Source organism: Thalassophryne amazonica, chromosome 7 (genome assembly GCF_902500255.1).
Source record: "Thalassophryne amazonica chromosome 7, fThaAma1.1, whole genome shotgun sequence".
Lineage (NCBI taxonomy): Eukaryota > Metazoa > Chordata > Actinopteri > Batrachoidiformes > Batrachoididae > Thalassophryne > Thalassophryne amazonica.
Genome location: NC_047109.1, coordinates 61,744,884 through 61,764,926, shown reverse-complemented (window position 1 = coordinate 61,764,926; position 20,043 = coordinate 61,744,884). Strand labels below are relative to the sequence as shown.

The 20,043-nt window shown below is 46.2% G+C and overlaps 1 protein-coding gene across 1 annotated transcript in view; it reads left to right on the top strand.

Annotated features, from left to right (window-relative positions):
* col28a1b (collagen, type XXVIII, alpha 1b) overlaps positions 1 to 20,043 on the top strand; it is a 154,307-nt gene extending 134,264 nt beyond the window's left edge. The window contains exons 33-35 of the mRNA XM_034174304.1: positions 1,743 to 1,933; positions 16,923 to 17,205; positions 19,484 to 20,043. Of these exons, the coding sequence (XP_034030195.1) occupies positions 1,743 to 1,933; positions 16,923 to 17,205; positions 19,484 to 19,653 (644 nt within the window). The 3' untranslated portion in view covers positions 19,654 to 20,043. The remainder of the gene's footprint in view (positions 1 to 1,742; positions 1,934 to 16,922; positions 17,206 to 19,483) is intronic.

Here is a 20,043-nt window from a genome sequence, read left to right as displayed (position 1 = left end):
CGCTACAAGCTGGTTGTTTCATTTCCTCTCCATCATAGCAATCAACAAAGGTAACCGCCTTCCTGTCCAAATACTTATGGACATCACTGTAAATCTCATATATGATGAATGTGCAATGTTTTACTCACAAAAATACTGACACCAAACAATCCAAAAGCTGAGTGAACATTATGGAACATCTTGTAATATCAATCAATCAATCAGTTTTATTTATATAGCGCCAAATCACGACAAACAGTTGCCCCAAGGCACTTTATATTGTAAGGCAAGGCCATACAATAATTACGTAAAAACCCCAACGGTCAAAACGACCCCCTGTGAGCAAGCACTTGGTGACAGTGGGAAGGAAAAACTCCCTTTTAACAGGAAGAAACCTCCAGCAGAACCAGGCTCAGGGAGGGGCAGTCTTCTGCTAGGACTGGTTGGGGCTGAGGGAGAGAACCAGGAAAAAGACATGCTGTGGAGGGGAGCAGAGATCAATCACTAATGATTAAATGCAGAGTGGTGCATACAGAGCAAAAAGAGAAAGAAACACTCAGTGCATCATGGGAACCCCCCAGCAGTCTAAGTCTATAGCAGCATAACTAAGGGATGGTTCAGGGTCACCTGATCCAGCCCTAACTATAAGCTTTAGCAAAAAGGAAAGTTTTAAGCCTAATCTTAAAAGTAGAGAGGGTGTCTGTCTCCCTGATCTGAATTGGGAGCTGGTTCCACAGGAGAGGAGCCTGAAAGCTGAAGGCTCTGCCTCCCATTCTACTCTTACAAACCCTAGGAACTACAAGTAAGCCTGCAGTCTGAGAGCGAAGCGCTCTATTGGGGTGATATGGTACTATGAGGTCCCTAAGATAAGATGGAACCTGATTATTCAAAACCTTATAAGTAAGAAGAAGAATTTTAAATTCTATTCTAGAATTAACAGGAAGCCAATGAAGAGAGGCCAATACTGAACACTTTTCACATTGCAATGTTAAAATTAAGTCAAATGTTTCACCTGTCACTGGAAAAGTTAGGTTGGGGTCACCAGTTTGAAATCAGTAGTGTGTTTGCTTTAACTTTCAGTCCTGACATGAAAACAAACAAACATACATAAATCTTGTTCCACATGTGACATTTTTTAAAATTGATATGTGGTATTTGAAAATCAATCAATCAATCAATCAATTTTTTTATATAGCGCCAAATCACAACAAACAGATGCCCCAAGGCGCTTTATATTGTAAGGCAAGGCCATACAATAATTATGTAAAACCCCAACGGTCAAAACGACCCCCTGTGAGCAAGCACTTGGCTACAGTGGGAAGGAAAAACTCCCTTTTAACAGGAAGAAACCTCCAAAATCTTGTCTCAATTGTCCCCCCCCCCCCCCCCCCCCCCCCTTATATGAATCCTTGTAACTTGACAAACAGCCTGCATAGACTAAAAAAAAAGATAAATAATCCAAATGACAATTTTGTTAAAAAAAAAAAAAAATCTACCCACAACACAGATCCCACACCACCCCCTAGTGGCCAAGAGTGAAGCCATGTTTGACTCATTTTGGCCATATAATTGGGGGACAGGCTCACAGTTTGGGGACTTACTATGTGAAACCACATGCTGCGTTGCTCTTCAGTAAGGCACCCCAGAGCGCTCACAGTTCATCTGTAGTTACGTTCAACAGCTGCTGGTCAGAATGTACGACTAGACTGTGCACTGGATGAATACAGACCTGTACAGGATTTGTTTATGCTGATGTTTTCCAGCTCTGGAACAAAGGCTGATGAGCCACATCTGTGAGAACGGAGAGAGCCGTTCAGCTCTGTTCAGCTTGGTCCCGAGTTCCAATCTGCCTCCAGGAATCCCAGAGGACTCCAGCAACATAAAAGAGCCCCTGTACAAGACTGATACAGACACGCCCACTTTCACAGGAGACTTCAGGAGAGTTCACATGGTGGTGAGGACATGATTTCATTGTTATTATGTAAATGTTTTCTGTGAAACAATATGGATAAAGGGGTGTGACATATTTTGGATAGAGCTAAATAAGAATGGACAACCACAAAGAACTTTATGTCACTGTAAACCTAACTCAAGCACAGACGGTTCACTTTAATTATGTCTGTGGCTGGCTAAAATCTATACAATATTCTGTAACTAAACATTGGGTTAAGACATGGATGAATAATAACTAGTGACGGCTTGTCACTCAAAGCAACGTGATTATTGACACACACACCCCCCCCCCCCCCCCCCCCAATTACCTAACTGTAGCATAAAATTAGGCACTCAGCGAATGTTATATAATGACCAGCATTTGTGGAAATTGCAGTTCTACCAGAAAGACTCAGAAGGCATGTTAAAGTTGATCATTTTAATGCAACAAGATAGTGCACAAAATGTTATAGTCTATGGTATATTAGATTTGGCGCTGGTCCCCATCATGGCAGAGTAGCTTTGTCATGTGTTCAGGCATTTCAACCCCCCAGTGCAATGAGAACACAGATGAATCATGTGGTTTATTAAACAATACCTTCAGAATAGCAGTGGAGGGCGCTGAGAGTACACGAACAAAAATCCACCTGTAAGAGAAAAGCACAAATTTAGCAGTAGTTCACAATTATGGCACCCTTAAACAGTGGCAGCCCAACAAAATCCAACGGCTGAACGAATCGCTCAGACAGAAAAAGACAGTCAAATGTGCAGAGGGAAAATGGCTCAAAGAAAAACCCTGGGATGAAAACCTTCCGGTTCTGACAGCTTAACAAACAACAAACCCCTTAACAAACCCCTTGAGGACAGCGGTCAAAAGCAAAAGTCCATAAAACATTAATGCAAGCCTTCTGGAACAATACTGGTTGTAAACAGACAGCGAGAGAAAAAGGATGGTCACTGAGAAAAAAAACATGAGAAAGATTCAATCACTGGCGTCAGCTTGGAAATACTTATACCAGTGGGTAAAACATGGTAATGTTGACGATGTTTCCATGTGGAATGATGGGTAGCTGCGGCTTAAGTAGGGCGGGTGTCAATCAGGGGCCTCTGCCATTCCAGGTGCCCCAACTGGTGGTGGTGGGGTGGAGGTGGGGACGTCTTGACAGTGATCTGTTAACAGCGAGAGGTGAGTGAGAATACTGATGTTTTAAGGAATGTGCGTGGTTCCTATTGGTTGAGAGATGAAGACAAATGGAAACACCTGATTCATTTAGAGACCATTTTATCTTATTTCAAAAGATGGCTCCCACTAACTACATGGTGAATTTCAGCTTCTTCCATCAGGCCACAGATTTAAATTGTCAGCATGTAAAACCAAGTGATATAAAAAGATACATAGCTTGTTCTTGCAGCCATCATAGTGATCAATGGAACCTAGCAAGTATTTTTATGGAATTCACTCTTTTCGTATAGCTATTTGCATATATTTTATTTATTTATTTATATCCTGATTTTTTTTTTTTTTATCTGCTAGGATGGTTTTTTTCCTTTGTCTCTTACTTAGTGGCACTGATCCGTGTCTTTTAGGATGACACACTGTTGCCACAGTTTTTTTTTTGTTTTTTTTAATCGTGTTTTAAATGTTATCTGTGGGCGTGGCAAACGCTCACTCACTTTGCTGTAAACCAAATTTACCTTTGGTACAAATAGTTACCTTGACCTTGAGATTAAAACTGATGTTAATTAAAATATTCAGAGTGACTACTTACAGTACAAATCTGAGTCCTCTGGTAGAACCTACGCTGTGCTGCATTTCTTTGTGATGTCATGAGGCAGTAAGTTTACAAAAGAGATAAAAGGAAAGAATATATGGCAATTTTTCCATTCTATTTTATAAATTACATTTTAAACCGTGCAAAATATTGTGACATACATACAGCACAGCGTGTACAGAAAAACAATGACCAGTCATTCAATACAATGAAAAAAGGAAGGGGAAAATAGTCAACATTCATCCGTTTACGCATCACCAAGAGTAATTGGGGGATTAAAAACCATGTTTAAAGTTTTGAGACAGTTTTTTTCTATCAACTCTTTGTTAACACAAGAACCACTGCTCCAAAAAATGTCACAGTCCATTACTTTTGGAAATATCTTGGAAGGATTTTCACTAATTGCTTGATTTGGTTGTTCAAACTCATTTGGCTTGAGAATTGACAGGATCCCTAACAAGTCCTGAAATCATGACCAGCTTGGACATGGGCTCTGTCTGCGAGTGATGCTTGGAATCTCTGTCTCCTTCCCAGTGACTTCTGAGGTCTGTCAGAGATGTGTTCTGGTTCCTAGTTCTTAAATGCTTATATGGACTGGGTTTTCAGTAAGGTCATGGAGTCCAGTGGCTTGGGTTCCTTTATTGGCGAGAAAAGGTTTACTGACTTTGACTTTGCAGACAATGGGTTGATTGCTGTGGAATCAATGTATACTCTGGGGCATTTGAGAAGCTGATCGAGGAGTCCGGTGTCTGGGTTTACAGTTGTCTTGGTTCAAGACTAAGATGAAAGCTTTGAGTGAGTTCCAAGATTCAGCCATCTGCAGTGTACCTGTCCTGTATCTGGTGAAAGAGTTAAATATCTTGAACGTGGCTCACTTATGTCAGCCGTCACATTCACGTCTCTGGGACCTCAAGAGATGCCTGGATAGAAATTATGGAGTCGTTACATTACTGTACTGAGGCGTTGATGCTGGTATCTTTGCAGGAGAATGTAGGTCTATGTCTTTAGAGTTCTGGTGCTGCCAGTCTTACTGCATGGTTAGGAGAGCTGACTCTAACCACTGTCATTCCCTGTCTCTAGTGTGTGGTGGTGTATTCCCAGCTTTTGATTATTTTATAGTTTTTTCCAGTTTTATTTAATTTTGAATTCCATTTTGGCATTTAGTTCTATGTCCATTTAGTGCTCATTTTTACTTATGGGTTCATTCTACCAACTGTTCTATGAAATATTGCGTTATTGCATCGTTTCTACTTCCTGTTTTATTCAGATGTTCTCTTCCCTTGTGTATTTTTGTGGCTTTCTTCTTGTGTCGTCCCTCTGCTGTTACTCCTCTGTGTATTTAAACCCTTGGGCTTCACTCGGTTCCTGCTTGATTGTTGTTTGTAGCTCTTTTCTCGTCATGATTCTTTTGTGTTCGTTGTATGATTTCCCGTTGGTTACCTACACTGGCCTTGAGTACTTTTAAGCTTATTGTACACTGTTGTGTTGTGTGTGGGCTGCTGAAGAGGAGGTACTGCTGGCCCATCACCACCAGAGGGCGCCCTGCCTGGAGTGCGGGCTCCAGGCACCAGAGGGCGCCGCCGCCTGATGAGAGCAGCCAGGGTGACAGCTGTCACCCATTACCGGACACAGCTGACTTCACTCAGTACGGAGGTATATCAGCAGGACAGCGTCTCCACCTCGGTGCCGAGATATCGCCTTGAGTTAAGGTAATCACCTCAGCAGCATATTCTGTGACAATCTCTGATAACCCTTTCAGGACAGCAGACTACTGAAGGCCAAGTGTTTGGATAAGTACTCACCTTTCCTGCTTAAGTGTGACAAGAGGTGGAGGCGGCTTTGCCCCTCTCCGTCTACTGGGTGCGGTCGCATCCTACCTGTGTGTTTGTGCTCTTTTCCGCCAGCAGTACCGGATCCGACGAGCGAAGGCAGTGGCCACCTGGGAATTCGGGACTTGGCGGTTCCAGTACTTCTGGGTTTCGGTGGCAGAGGAGATCTGGGTGGTTCCGGTTCAACTAGGACGGACGTCTCCTACCTTCGAGCCTGCCCACACGACACCAGCAGATTTCGGCTTACGCCTCCAAATTGTTAATTGTTGTATTAGTTGTGTTCTTCTCACAACAGTAAAACTAATTCTTTACTTCTCTCCATTGTCCGTTCATTGCGCCCCCTGTTGTGGGTCCGTGTTCCAACACTTTCACAACAGGATATCTCGGCCAGCGTCATGGACCCCGAGGGGCGTCAACCGGCTGTTGAACGGCCAATGGAAGACCAAGGCGCGGCGGAGGCTTCGGGAGGGGTAATCGGTGAGTTGCAGCGGATCCTCACCGCCTTCACCTCTCGGATCGATTTAATGACCGAGCAGTACGTTCTCCTAAACCGCAGGGTGGAGGCTCTCGCCGCACAAGTGGAGGCGCGCCCTTCGGGCGCCGCTGCGGCTTTCCCTCCCGAGGACCCTGCGCGTGAAAGTGACGTTCCACTGGTCGTTCAACGGTCCCTTCCTCCGTCCCCAGAAGCATACATAAGCCCTCCAGAGCCGTACGGAGGCTGTGTGGAGACGTGCGCGGACTTTCTGATGCAGTGTTCGCTTGTCTTCGCACAGCGTCCCGTGATGTACGCGACTGATGCTAGCAAAGTAGCTTATGTGATAAATCTGCTTCGCGGGGAGGCACGCGCTTGGGCTACAGCGCTCTGGGAGCAGCACTCGCGGCTCCTTCATACATACGATGGGTTTGTACGGGAGCTCAGAACGGTGTTCGATCATCCCAACAGAGGAGAGTCCGCTTCAACCGCACTACTGTCCATACGACAGGGGCGTCGGAGCGCAGCTGTCTATGCAGTCGCCTTCCGCATCGCGGCGGCGAGATCCGGCTGGAATAGCACTGCCCTCCGCGCTGCCTTTGTAAACGGACTGTCACTGGTCCTAAAAGAGCACCTGGTGGCCAAGGACGAACCGCGGGATTTAGATGGGCTCATCGATCTAGTCATACGACTCGACAACCGGTTAGAAGAACGCCGCCGGGAACGAGGCGAAGGGCGTGGTCAGGCACGCGTCGTCCCTCTCCCTTCCGGGTCCGATCGAGCTCCGCCCTCCCCACGCTCCTCTGTTCCTGCGCTCCGTGGGGTCACAGCTCCCCCTACTGACGAAGCTAGGGACACGAGTAGGGCAACATTTAGGGCACCAGATGCACAGAGGAGATGGACCCACGGAGCATGTCTTGTTTGTGGTTCAATAGAGCACCATGTGAGAGACTGCCCCGAGCGGTCAAACGCCAAACGCCCGCCCTTAGAGACTGGGCCAGGGGTGGGCCAAAACATTCACGTGGGACACACCCACATTGCTACACGACTCCCAGTCACAATCCTGTATGAGGATTCAACCCTGAAGGCCCCAGCACTGGTGGACACGGGATCTGAGGGGAATCTGCTTGACAGCAGATGGGCCAGGGAGATAGGGCTCCCTCTGGTGGCTCTTACCTCGCCTGTGCAGGTTCGAGCACTAGATGGCTCCCTACTCCCACCAATCACACACAAGACACCTCCAGTAACTCTGGTGGTGTCAGGTAACCACCGGGAGGTGATCGAGTTCTTCGTGACTCAGGCCACCTCCCGTGTGGTTTTAGGGTTTCCATGGATGTTTAAGCACAATCCCCGGATTGATTGGCCGTCCGGGGTAGTGGTGCAGTGGAGCGAAACCTGCCATCGGGAGTGTCTCGGTTCCTCGGTTCCTCCCGGCTCCCAAGCTAAGGAGGAGGTCCGAGTCCCGCCCAATCTGAAGGCGGTGCCAGCGGAGTACCATGACCTCGCTGACGTGTTCAGCAAGGATCTGGCTCTCACGCTTCCTCCCCACCGCCCGTACGATTGTGCCATTGATTTGGTTCCAGGCAGTGAGTTCCCGTCCAGTAGGCTGTACAACCTCTCACGGCCGGAACGCGAATCAATGGAGACCTACATCCGGGACTCATTAGCCGCCGGGTTGATCCGGAATTCCACCTCACCGATGGGCGCAGGTTTCGTTTTTGTGGGTAAAAAAGATGGCGGACTTCGTCCATGCATTGATTACAGGGGGTTGAACGAGATCACGGTTCACAACCGATACCCGTTGCCCTTGTTGGATTCAGTGTTCACCCCCTTGCATGGAGCCAAGATTTTCACCAAGCTGGATCTTAGGAATGCGTATCATTTGGTTCGGATTCGGAAGGGAGACGAATGGAAGACGGCATTTAACACCCCCTTAGGTCATTTTGAGTACCTGGTCATGCCGTTCGGTCTCACTAATGCTCCCGCGACCTTCCAAGCGTTGGTAAACGATGTCTTGCGGGACTTCCTGCACCGGTTCGTCTTCGTATATCTAGACGATATACTCATCTTTTCCCCGGATCCTGAGACTCATGTCCGGCATGTCCGTCAGGTCCTGCAGCGGTTGTTGGAGAACCGTCTGTTTGTGAAGGGCGAGAAGTGTGAGTTCCACCGCACTTCTTTGTCCTTCCTGGGGTTTATCATCTCCTCTAACTCCGTCGCCCCGGACCCGGCCAAGGTTGCGGCGGTGAGAGATTGGCCCCAACCCACAAGCCGTAGGAAGCTGCAACAGTTCCTCGGCTTTGCTAATTTCTATAGGAGGTTCATTAAGGGCTACAGTCAGGTAGTTAGCCCCCTGACAGCCCTGACCTCTCCAAAAGTTCCCTTCACCTGGTCGGACCGGTGCGAGGCCGCGTTCAAGGAGTTGAAACGGCGCTTCTCGTCTGCACCAGTTCTGGTGCAGCCCGATCCTAGCCGCCAGTTAGTGGTTGAAGTGGATGCCTCGGACTCAGGGATAGGAGCGGTGCTCTCCCAGAGCGGGAAGACCGATAAGGTCCTTCACCCGTGTGCCTATTTCTCTCGCAGGTTGACCCCCGCTGAACGGAATTATGACGTCGGCAATCGGGAACTCCTTGCTGTGAAAGAGGCCCTCGAAGAGTGGAGACATCTGTTGGAGGGAACAGCCGTGCCATTCACGGTTTTCACTGACCATCGGAACCTGGAGTACATCAGGACCGCTAGGCGTCTGAACCCCAGGCAAGCCCGCTGGTCACTGTTCTTTGGCCGTTTTGACTTCCGGATTACCTACCGCCCCGGGACCAAGAATCAAAGATCGGACGCATTGTCCCGGGTGCACGAGGATGAAGTCAAAACGGAACCGTCGGATCCCCCGGATCCCATCATCCCGGAGTCCGCTATCGTGGCCGCCCTCACCTGGGACGTGGAGAAGACCGTCCGGGAGGCCCTGACCCGTGTCCCGGACCCCGGAAACGGACCAAAGGACAAACTATACGTCCCACCAGAGGCTAGGGCTGCAGTCCTGGACTTCTGTCACGGTTCTAAGCTCTCCTGTCACCCAGGGGTGCGAAGGACCGTGACAGTCGTCCGGCAACGCTTCTGGTGGGCATCCCTGGAGGCCGACGTCCGGGACTACATCCAGGCCTGTACCACCTGCGCCAGGGGCAAGGCTGACCACAAGAAGACCTCAGGGCAGTTACAGCCACTGCCCGTGCCTCATCGCCCCTGGTCCCACATCGGCCTGGACTTCGTCACGGGTCTCCCGCCGTCCCAGGGAAACACCGTCGTCTTCACGATAGTGGACCGTTTCTCCAAGGCGGCCCACTTCGTGGCCCTCCCGAAGCTTCCAACGGCCCAGGAGACAGCGGACCTCCTGGTCCACCACGTCGTCCGTCTGCATGGCATCCCATCAGACATCGTCTCCGATCGCGGTCCCCAGTTCACCTCACACGTCTGGAGGAGTTTTTGCCGGGAACTGGGGGCCACGGTCAGCCTCTCGTCTGGGTATCACCCCCAGACCAACGGGCAAGCAGAGCGGGCGAATCAGGAATTGGAGCAGACACTACGCTGTGTGACAGCCGCGCACCCGACGGCCTGGAGTACCCACCTGGCCTGGATCGAGTACGCACACAACAGCCAAGTGTCATCTGCCACCGGCCTCTCCCCGTTTGAGGTGTGCTTGGGGTATCAGCCCCCCTTGTTTCCGGTGGTCGAGGGGGAGGTCGGTGTGCCCTCGGTCCAGGCCCACCTACGGAAGTGCCGTCGGGTGTGGCGTGCCGCCCGCTCTGCTTTGTTGAGGGCCCGGACGAGGGCGAAGAAACATGCAGACCGGCGGCGGGCCCCGGCTCCCACGTATCGTCCTGGGCAGGAAGTGTGGTTGTCCACCAAGGACATTCCCCTTCAAGTGGACTCCCCCAAGCTCCAAGAATGATACATCGGCCCCTTCAAGATCCTCAAAGTCATCAATCCCGCCGCAGTGAGGCTTCAGCTTCCGGCCTCGCTGCGGATTCACCCAGTGTTCCACGTCTCCCGGATAAAGCCCCATCACACCTCACCCCTCTGCACCCCGGGTCCGGCACCGCCTCCTGCCCGGATCATCGACGGGGAACCGGCTTGGACCGTGCGCCGGCTCCTCGATGTCCGTCGAATGGGCCGGGGTCTTCAGTACCTGGTGGACTGGGAGGGGTACGGCCCCGAGGAACGCTCCTGGGTGAAGAGGAGCTTCATCCTGGACCCGGCCCTCCTGGCCGACTTTTACCGTCGCCATCCGGGCAAGCCCGGTCGTGCGCCAGGAGGCGCCCGTTGAGGGGGGGGTCCTGTTGTGTGTGGGCCGCTGAAGAGGAGGTACTGCTGGCCCATCACCACCAGAGGGCGCCCTGCCTGGAGTGCGGGCTCCAGGCACCAGAGGGCGCCGCCGCCTGATGAGAGCAGCCAGGGTGACAGCTGTCACCCATTACCGGACACAGCTGACTTCACTCAGTACGGAGGTATATCAGCAGGACAGCGTCTCCACCTCGGTGCCGAGATATCGCCTTGAGTTAAGGTAATCACCTCAGCAGCATATTCTGTGACAATCTCTGATAACCCTTTCAGGACAGCAGACTACTGAAGGCCAAGTGTTTGGATAAGTACTCACCTTTCCTGCTTAAGTGTGACAAGAGGTGGAGGCGGCTTTGCCCCTCTCCGTCTACTGGGTGCGGTCGCATCCTACCTGTGTGTTTGTGCTCTTTTCCGCCAGCAGTACCGGATCCGACGAGCGAAGGCAGTGGCCACCTGGGAATTCGGGACTTGGCGGTTCCAGTACTTCTGGGTTTCGGTGGCAGAGGAGATCTGGGTGGTTCCGGTTCAACTAGGACGGACGTCTCCTACCTTCGAGCCTGCCCACACGACACCAGCAGATTTCGGCTTACGCCTCCAAATTGTTAATTGTTGTATTAGTTGTGTTCTTCTCACAACAGTAAAACTAATTCTTTACTTCTCTCCATTGTCCGTTCATTGCGCCCCCTGTTGTGGGTCCGTGTTCCAACACTTTCACAACACTGTTGCCTGGCACTTGTGATCTGTTTCTGTGTCTCTTTGGAGACGGTCTCCTGGATAATCCACCTGTCCATTACCTCACGGATGCTGTTGCCTATTTGGTAAAAAATTCTGTGTACTGACCTCTGCCTTGTTCCTGGTTCTCCATGAAAACTGTGTTTATGTTAATCTCCCTGTATGTCCATGCAGGGGTCTCCAGCCATGTATAAAAGGTGACAACCAGCAACAACAAAATACAACTTTTTGTACCAGATAAGATATTTTATTGATCTGACAGTGGGGAAAATCACTTGTTGCCACAGCAAATGTTGTACAGCAGTAAAGAAAAAAAATATTTACACTAAAGAGAGGTGACTAAAATATATTGCAATGTTTGCTGGTGAAAGCATAAACACTGGTGTGAATAGACTACGTAAAATAGAATATAGATGTAGTAAAATTATTGCACAGTATAAATAGCAAAGATGCGCATGTAATAAAGCACCAAAAAAGCAGAGGTAGAAGTGGTAAATAGGGCAAAATCAGCGTGCTAAAAACATGAGGTATACAACCCCAGTTCCAATGAAGTTGGGACATTGTGTGAAATGTAAATAAAAACAGAATACGATTTGCAAATCCTCTTCAAACTATATTCAATTGAATACACCACAAAGACAAGATATTTAATGTTCAAACTGATAAACTTTATTGTTTTTGTGCAAATATTTCCTCATTTTGAAATGGATGCCTGCAACACGTTTCAAAAAAGCTGGGACAAAAGACTGGGAAAGTTGATGAATGCTCAAAGAACACCTGTTTGGAACATTCCACAGAACAGGTTAATTGGAAACAGGTAAGTGTCATGATTGGGTATATAAGGAGCATCCCCAAAAGGCTCAGCTGTTCACAAGCAAAGATGGGGTGAGGATCATCACTTTGTGAACAACTGCATGAAAAAAATAGTCCAACAGTTTAAGAACAATGTTTCTCAATGTTCAATTGCAAGGAATTTAGGGATTCCATCATCTACAGTCCATAATATAATCAGAAGATTCAGAGAATCTAGAGAACTTTCTACACGTAAGCAGCAATGCCCATGACCTTCAATCCCTCAGACGGCACTGCATTAAAAACCGACATCATTGTGTAGGATCTTACCGCATGGGTTCAGTAACGCTTCAGAAAACCATTGTCAATTACAGTTCGTCGCTACATCTACAAGTGCAAGTTAAAACTCTACCATGCAAAGTGAAAGCCATACATCAACAACATCCAGAAACGCTGCCGCCTTCTCTGGGCCCGAGCTCATTTGAAATGGACAGGCGCAAAGTGGAAAAGTGTGTTTGGTCTGATGAGTCCACATTTCAAATTGTTTTTGGACATCATGGATGTCGTGTCCTCCAGACAAAAGAGGAAAAAGACCATCCAGATTGTTACTTGCGCAAAGTTCAAAAGCCAGCATCTATGAAAGTATGGGGGTGTGTTAGTGCCCATGGCATCTGCAACTTACACATCTGTGATGACACCATCAATGCTGAAAGGTACATTCAGGTTTTTGAGCAACACATGATGCCATCCAAGCAACGTCTTTTTCAGGGACGTCCCAGCTTATTTCAGCAAGACAATGCCAATCACATTCTGCACGTGTTACAACAGTGTGGCTTCGTAGTAAAAGAGTGCGGGTACTAGACTGGCCTGCCTACAGTCCAGACCTGTCCCCCATTGAAAATGTGTGGTGCATTATGAAGTGCAAAATACGACAACGGAGACCCCGGACTGTTGAACAAATGAAGTCGTACAGCAAGCAAGAATGGAAAAGAATTCCTCCTACAAAGCTTCAACAATTAGTGTCCTGAGTTCCCAAATGCTTATTGAGTGTTGTTAGAAGGAAAGGTGATGTAACAAAATGGTAAACATACCACTGTCCCAGCTTTTTTGAAACGTGTTGCAGACATCCATTTCAAAATGAGCAAATATTTGCACAAAAACAATAAAGTTTATCAGTTTGAACATTAAATATCTTGTGTTTGTGGTGTATTCAACTGAATATAGGTTGAAGAGGATTTTCAAATAATTGTATCCTGTTTTTAATTACATTTTACACAACGTCCCAACTTCACTGAAATTGGGGTTGTAATATGCATATGTCGTGGACATGAACGAGCAAACCTCATCAGCATCTCACCATGTCATTTAGGTCCTTCAGACTTTATTTTCAGTAAATGCTTCAGGGGAGCATTAGCATGGCAAAAGCCTTTTTAAGCTGCCCTCCCAGACCCCCACCTTTTTAAGCATTTTTTCTTTTTTGCCTTTTAGCTGACCCCCCCGCCCCCCATTAACCCCTGCCACTTGAAGCATTTGTCGTAATGTAGATGTAAAGTAATATTCAGAGTTTTCAGCTAGTTGACAGTAGGGCTGTACAATATGGCCAAATTATCGTATATCAATATTGTCATATCAATATGAAATAAGATATGACTATGATTTGACACAAAGTGCAGCAACAGTGAAAATTAAACATTCTTAAACTAAACAGTAATAATATCACACTCATTTTGCACTCATCATAAGGTTAGGATACTAACCTTAGGTGGCCCTTCAAAAGTATTGGAACACTTGGAATTTCACACATTTTAATTTGTTTATGCCATTTTAAATACAAGAAATACAAAAAGAATAAAAAATTCTAAAATTATCTTAGCAAATATCTAAAACTTGATAAAACCTGTAAATAATAATCAGTTTTATTGTCAGTTTTCTTTAGACAAATCAGGGATAAAACACTAAAGAACAAATAGCAATACACCCTTTTCGTGGACGGGTAATATTTTTCATACCACCCGAGTATAATCAGCCAATCAGGTGTCACGTACAGTTCTTTCAGCCTCGCTTAGAAAACAGTGCTTGGAACTTGAGGTGGATGGATGATGAAAGAAGCAAAACACCTTCGCAATTTATGTCGATATTTTGATGAATTTCTTCATTTACAGCAGCTTCATTAAATAAATGTACTCGAATGATTATCAGCACGAAGGCAAGCTTACAGGCTAACCTCCGCTAACACTAGAGGACAGTTGCCAGTTATGGCTTCTGAAACAAGGGAGAAAAAAAAAACAGCACCGTTCAGCTGAAGCATTAGTGGACGTAAAATATTCTGTCTGTTAAGAGCTTCACCTCTTGTTCCACGTGTGTATTTCCCACCGGTGTCACATACGTCCACTATTGCTTCAGCTGAACTGTGCCGTTTCTCTTTTTTTCTCCCTTGTTTCAGAAGCCATAACTGGCAACTGTCCTCTAGTGTTAGCGGAGGTTAGCCTGTAAGCTCGCCGTCGTGCTGATAATCATTCGAATACATTTGTTTCATGAAGCTGCTGTAAATGAAGAAATCATCAAAAAATTCATCAAAACATCGACGTAAATTGCGAAGGTGTTTTGCTTCTTTCATCATCCACCCACCTCAACTTCTAAGCGCTGTTTCCTAAGCGAGGCGGAAAGAACTGTAAGGCAAAAAGAATTGTACGTGACACCGGTCAGCATTACCGCGATTGCTCTCACTGCCTCCGATGCGCTTACTGAGTCTGCGGGCTCGGTAAGCGCCGCAGCGGGCCACTCACACCGCCCCCTCCCTGTCTGCTGTGCCGAGCTGCATGCAGCAGCAGGTCCAGAGACTACGCTCGCTGTTTTGATGCGCAGCGCCCGCTGCATGGTCTCGGTAACCGCAGCCGCAGAGCTCCGTGGCCACACGCATTGTGTTCTGCGTGCATTTATCATTTATAGGTATATCATAAAATCGTTCACCCTTCGGCACCCTTCGGCCTCAGGGTGTATGGTTTTCTTCAGGGTGTATAAAGCCATATTCATTGGTGAACAGCTTGATAACTGATAATATTTAGAGTGGAATCCTGCAAATGGTGATACAAGCATCAAATTTGGCACAAATAATCCATAGACATGAACTCTTTTGAAAAAAAGTGATTGGCCACTTGAATTTTCAAGAGGCAGTCAGGTAGGGGTCAAATGAAGAATTACACAGGGGTCAAAATTAAAACATGCTCCAATCATATAGAAAACTACACCACATTATTTGCCTGATCATAAAGATTCCAAAAAGGTATAGTTTGGACAATCTGTGACTGAATGTTATGGAGTTATGAGGTAAAAGCAGCACGAATGGTGACAAAGGTCAGTTTCAGTTTGTACAGCGGTCAAAAGTTAAAGTTGCTACAATTTTGGTAAAAAAAAAAAAAAAATGCAGACTATTGGTTGAGTTAATCAGGTTTTAAAAAGTAACAGTCTGCATCATGTGTCATGCTTAGTTCATGTTACAGGGTAACATATGTCACGTCATAGAATCCAATGGACACTGACCTTGTTTGACCTTTACTTTGAAGACTAAGCATTCAGCACTGTCAAAACTATTCCATTTATTAAACCTATTAACTCAACCAATAATTTGCATCACTTTTAACCAAAATTAGAGCAGCTCTTTACCTTTTGACCCCTGTACAAACAAAAATTGATCTTTGTCACCATTCTTGCAGTTTTTACCCACAAACTCCATAACATTCAGTCATAGATAGCCCAACATATACCTTTTTGGAATCTTTATAATCAGACAAGTAATGTGATGTAGTTTTCAATTTGATTGGAGCATTTTAAAATTTTGAGCCCTGTGTAATTCTTCAATTGACCCCTACCTGGCCGCTTATTGAAAATTCAAGTGGCCAGTCAGTTTTTTTTTAATTGTAGTGTCTAAGCTGTATTTGTGCTGAATGTGATGCTCGTATCACCATTTGAAGGACTGTATCAGTTATATCCTGCAATAATAAGCCAACAGAGCATGAACCAGCTGCTGTCTGTTAGCTTAAACATGTGTATATAAAGCAACCCGAAATAAAGGAGAAATGCTGCTTTTAACAACCTGGACCTCATTTCTGGCATAAAATACAGTCGTTTACTCACCAATATAAGTTTGGTGTCATTAGAAGTTCAAACAACATGTTCAGTTCAAATCTGAAGCAAACATTTTTCCTCTTCTACTAAGGTAGATTAGAACTTGTTGTGGTACACAGCACTAACTACTGGACAGGAGAAACCTAGCAGTCAATGTGACTCATTAATTTCAAAATGCAGCTCTTTCAACCAGATGTGTGGTGCCGTGACATGTCAATCATCGGTGTCCAATCAGATTTCAGGGGAGTCCAGTGAAACCCTGGCCTCCGCTCTAGCTCCACCCATGCCAGGAAGTGTTCAACATTTGACATTTCCTGTTTCACTGTGACTGAAAATTTGGCACTTCCTGATTGAGTGTAAGCTTGCCACTAAGTTCCTGTGAGATTCCATGGGATCTCGTCTGTCAATCCAGGAAGTGTTGTGTAGACTGTGCGGAGTTGGTTTAGCAGTGTAGTCAGGTCTGGATTTTGGTGGATAGAGGAGGGTGGACCAGATCTCTCTGACTAATTGTTGGGTACCACAAGAATTTTGTGTCAAAAGAGCAGTTCCTTCAGGAGACTCAGATGAAGTGTTCTAAGAACACCGTAAGGGAATGTCAGTTATAGTATGGCCAATGTGGTGCTCTCTTATGAGCATTTTTGGGCATGCAGGTGCTTCTGTGCTGAGGACCTCAGCAAGTCACAATGCCAAAGGGATCTTCACATATCACCTAGCTGGGGTGGAGAGATGGCTACATTCAGGAGGTGAGTGAGGATGGACCAGTGATGTGCCTGGGTGGTTGCCAGTCAAACTGCAGGGTGTTACACTGTGATGTGCCTGCATCAATGTGTGGTACCAGCACATGCTCCCAGACATGACTTGAACATAACAAAAGACAGCAACGACAATCAACGTACCTGTTTGGTAAAACAAATATGATGCACTGAAACTATAATACTGTGTTCACTCTTACAGCCTGGTCCTCCAGGGTTGCAACCCAACCGAGAATCCATCACTCCACAACAACCCAGAACAGATGAAAGGACGACTACAGAAACTTACAGAGTTCCATTTTTTGACCGAGAACCATTCAGACCTGTAACAGAGGTCTTCCCACACTTTGATGTGAACAACCCCATTCACCGTAAGGTGATAACAAGAGGTCCAGCAGGACCCACTCTGAAAACCCCAGCTGAGGAGAGCACACTACCACCATCACCAGCAACAACCCTACTGCCTGCTGACATGAAAACACCAGGTAATCACTGCCCATCTGCAAAAGAGTTTATTAGTAGGTCAGAGAAATTATTCACTAAGGCCGGTCTCCCATTGTCAATTTTGGTGCTAGACTGCCTACATTTTTGGCACAAAACATAATTGTATACCCAATTGCGGCTTGATAATGAATGTTAACAGTGGTAAAAGTTGTGTTGGAGAACATTGCGAATGACTAGGAAATTTGTAAATGTTTTTAAAAAATTGTGATGTCAGGATACATCACGATCAAAAACAGTGAAAGGTCGGTTGTCATTTCTGTAGAGAGGGTATAATATTTAGCAAAGGTCAGGGCATGTGAACAGAACAGGAGCAGAGAAGAAGGATTATACCTCTTTTGACAATAAACTTGAATGTCACTTTGTCTCTCGCTCCACATTCACATACTACAGCGGTACCAGAGTGTATGTAAGACAGACTGTATGGAGTATGCACTGGCATGTGCATACAAGCACTTGTGTAACGAGACTCGTCTGTACTTGGGTGTGTGTTCAATAACTGGCAGTACTCAACAATTATCAGTTACAGTTTGTAAGTGGTCATATAATAGCAAGAAATACAAATATTGCTTATTTTAACCAACTGGGCCTGATTTGTTCAGTTTTGGAATCAGACCACAAATTGGGCCCAAAAGATGCAGAAAAATACTTAATAGACTTATACCCTGCAGATGTAACAGCCAAAAATGATGTGAGAAATAATGATTTCCAACATTACTCTTCCTATACTGCAAGCAAAATACTGTATAAAGTATTAGATGAGTCATAATCGTGCCTACTTCATATAAAACATATTATTTGTATTGTTTGAATTACTGCATCTAAATTTAGTCCTTGAAATGTAGCAATTGCTAGCAAACAAAGGAGTTTCTTTTAGTCCCCTATTTCTGCAACTCGCGTGCACTGAATTTGACCATGTTCAAGTGTGTAAAACTGTGGCAAAATAACGCAGTCTGAAAACTGCCAGCTTTACAGTAATCATTGCTTTGTTTCTGACCTTTGACCACAAAGACTTATAGAAAGGGTCGAAACTTAGGCAAGTTGTTGCGTGGGCCGCCAGAAGAGGAGGTACTGCTGGCCCACCACCAGAGGGCGCCCTGCCTGAAGTGCGGGCTTCAGGCACGAGAGGGCGCTGCCGCCTCCAGGAACAGCCGAGGTGACAGCTGTCACCCATCAACCATGACAGCTGTCACTGATCATCTACTTCACATCTGGAATAAAAGCAGGAAGACACCTCCACCACATCGCCGAGATATCAACTTCATTGAGAGGTAATAGACTCAGCCGTTGGTGTTTTGCAATATATCTGTATATTGTGAGTGTTTGCAGGAGTACCGGTCCCTCTTTCTGTGGAAGCTGAGAGAGTGCAGGACGGCACTCTTTTCCCCTGAGGAATCACTGCGGTACTCTGCTGAATATTGAGTGAGAAGTGGAGGTGGAATTCCCACCACTATTGTTACTGGGTGTATACACACCCACACTTGACTGTCTTTGTTTTCCGCCAGCAGTACCAGATCCGACACGCCGAGACGGTGGCCACCTGGGGACTTCGGGACTTGGCGGCTCCAGTATCCCTCGGGTTCGGTGGCGGTGGAAATCGTGTGGTTCCGGTTCGTCTCCAGACGGGCATCTCCTATCGTCGAGCCTGCCCACACGACACCTTTATTGATTGACTTGTATCCATTCTGTAATCTGCTGTGTTTGGTTGTGGCATTCACAACAGTAAAGTGTTCAAATTTAACTCCTTCTATTGTCCGTTCATTTACGCCCCCTGTTGTGGGTCCGTGTCACTACACTTTCCCAACACAAGTAGGAACGCATGGCAGCACACACAGACAGCATGTTAGTGTAGCAGCCTGCTCTGTGTTTTGTCTCCTCCCACTCGCTCCCCTCAGGACGCAAACTCACGATCTGCAGCATGGGAACCAGATACTCTAAGCAGAAGGTCAAACCCCAGAGCTCTGCCCTTATAGCCAGAGAATCCTTTCAGCTGTTGGGGAGTGAGGTTTACTGACGACTATTGCACAGCGACTCCTGCTGGCCTCCATCACATTAGTGTTCAACAAATATGAGCTGTGCCATCAATTCTTTTTATAATATCAAACTCCAAACAGATTACATAGTGTCCCACTTTTTTTTAGTTACAATTATTATTTGATTTCCCATGAATTAATTTTAAATTTAGGCCTAAAACAGGTAATTTACCACTTTTGTGACATACTTTCCATTTGGCCTGTCATGTTTCCTGTTTGTGTCTATCAGAGGAGTGCAAACAAGTCCTGGATCCAGGTCCATGCCGTGACTATGTGGTGAAGTGGTACTATGATGCCATAGCAAATTCCTGCGCTCAGTTCTGGTTTGGAGGCTGCCATGGAAACAGCAACCAGTTTCAGACGGAGAAGAGCTGCAGAGAAACGTGTGTCAAAACCTAAACTTTATCAGAACATTTCACTCTGGTTTTGCCACAGATTTCTGTGCTGTCATGTTTTAATTTGATTAATGTGATGGATAAAATGAGCAGGTCTTGTAAAAGATTATCTTAGGCAGTGGTGAAATGGCTGCAATTGTTCAGTTTTATGTTTGTTTGGTTGTTTTTCAATTCTTGGCCAGAGGGATTTGTCTGTCTGTAAAATATATGAGGGGCACAATAATGCAGACAAAACAATTTGGTAACCAACTGTTGAGCAGCTGTTAAAAATGAAACTTCATAATCACTAACTTTTCTGTTTACAAATCTAACCTCGTTGTACAAGGTCATAATGTATTTTTGTACTGCATTTTAATACTATGTAACATTTTTAAAGAAAATCATAAACCATGAA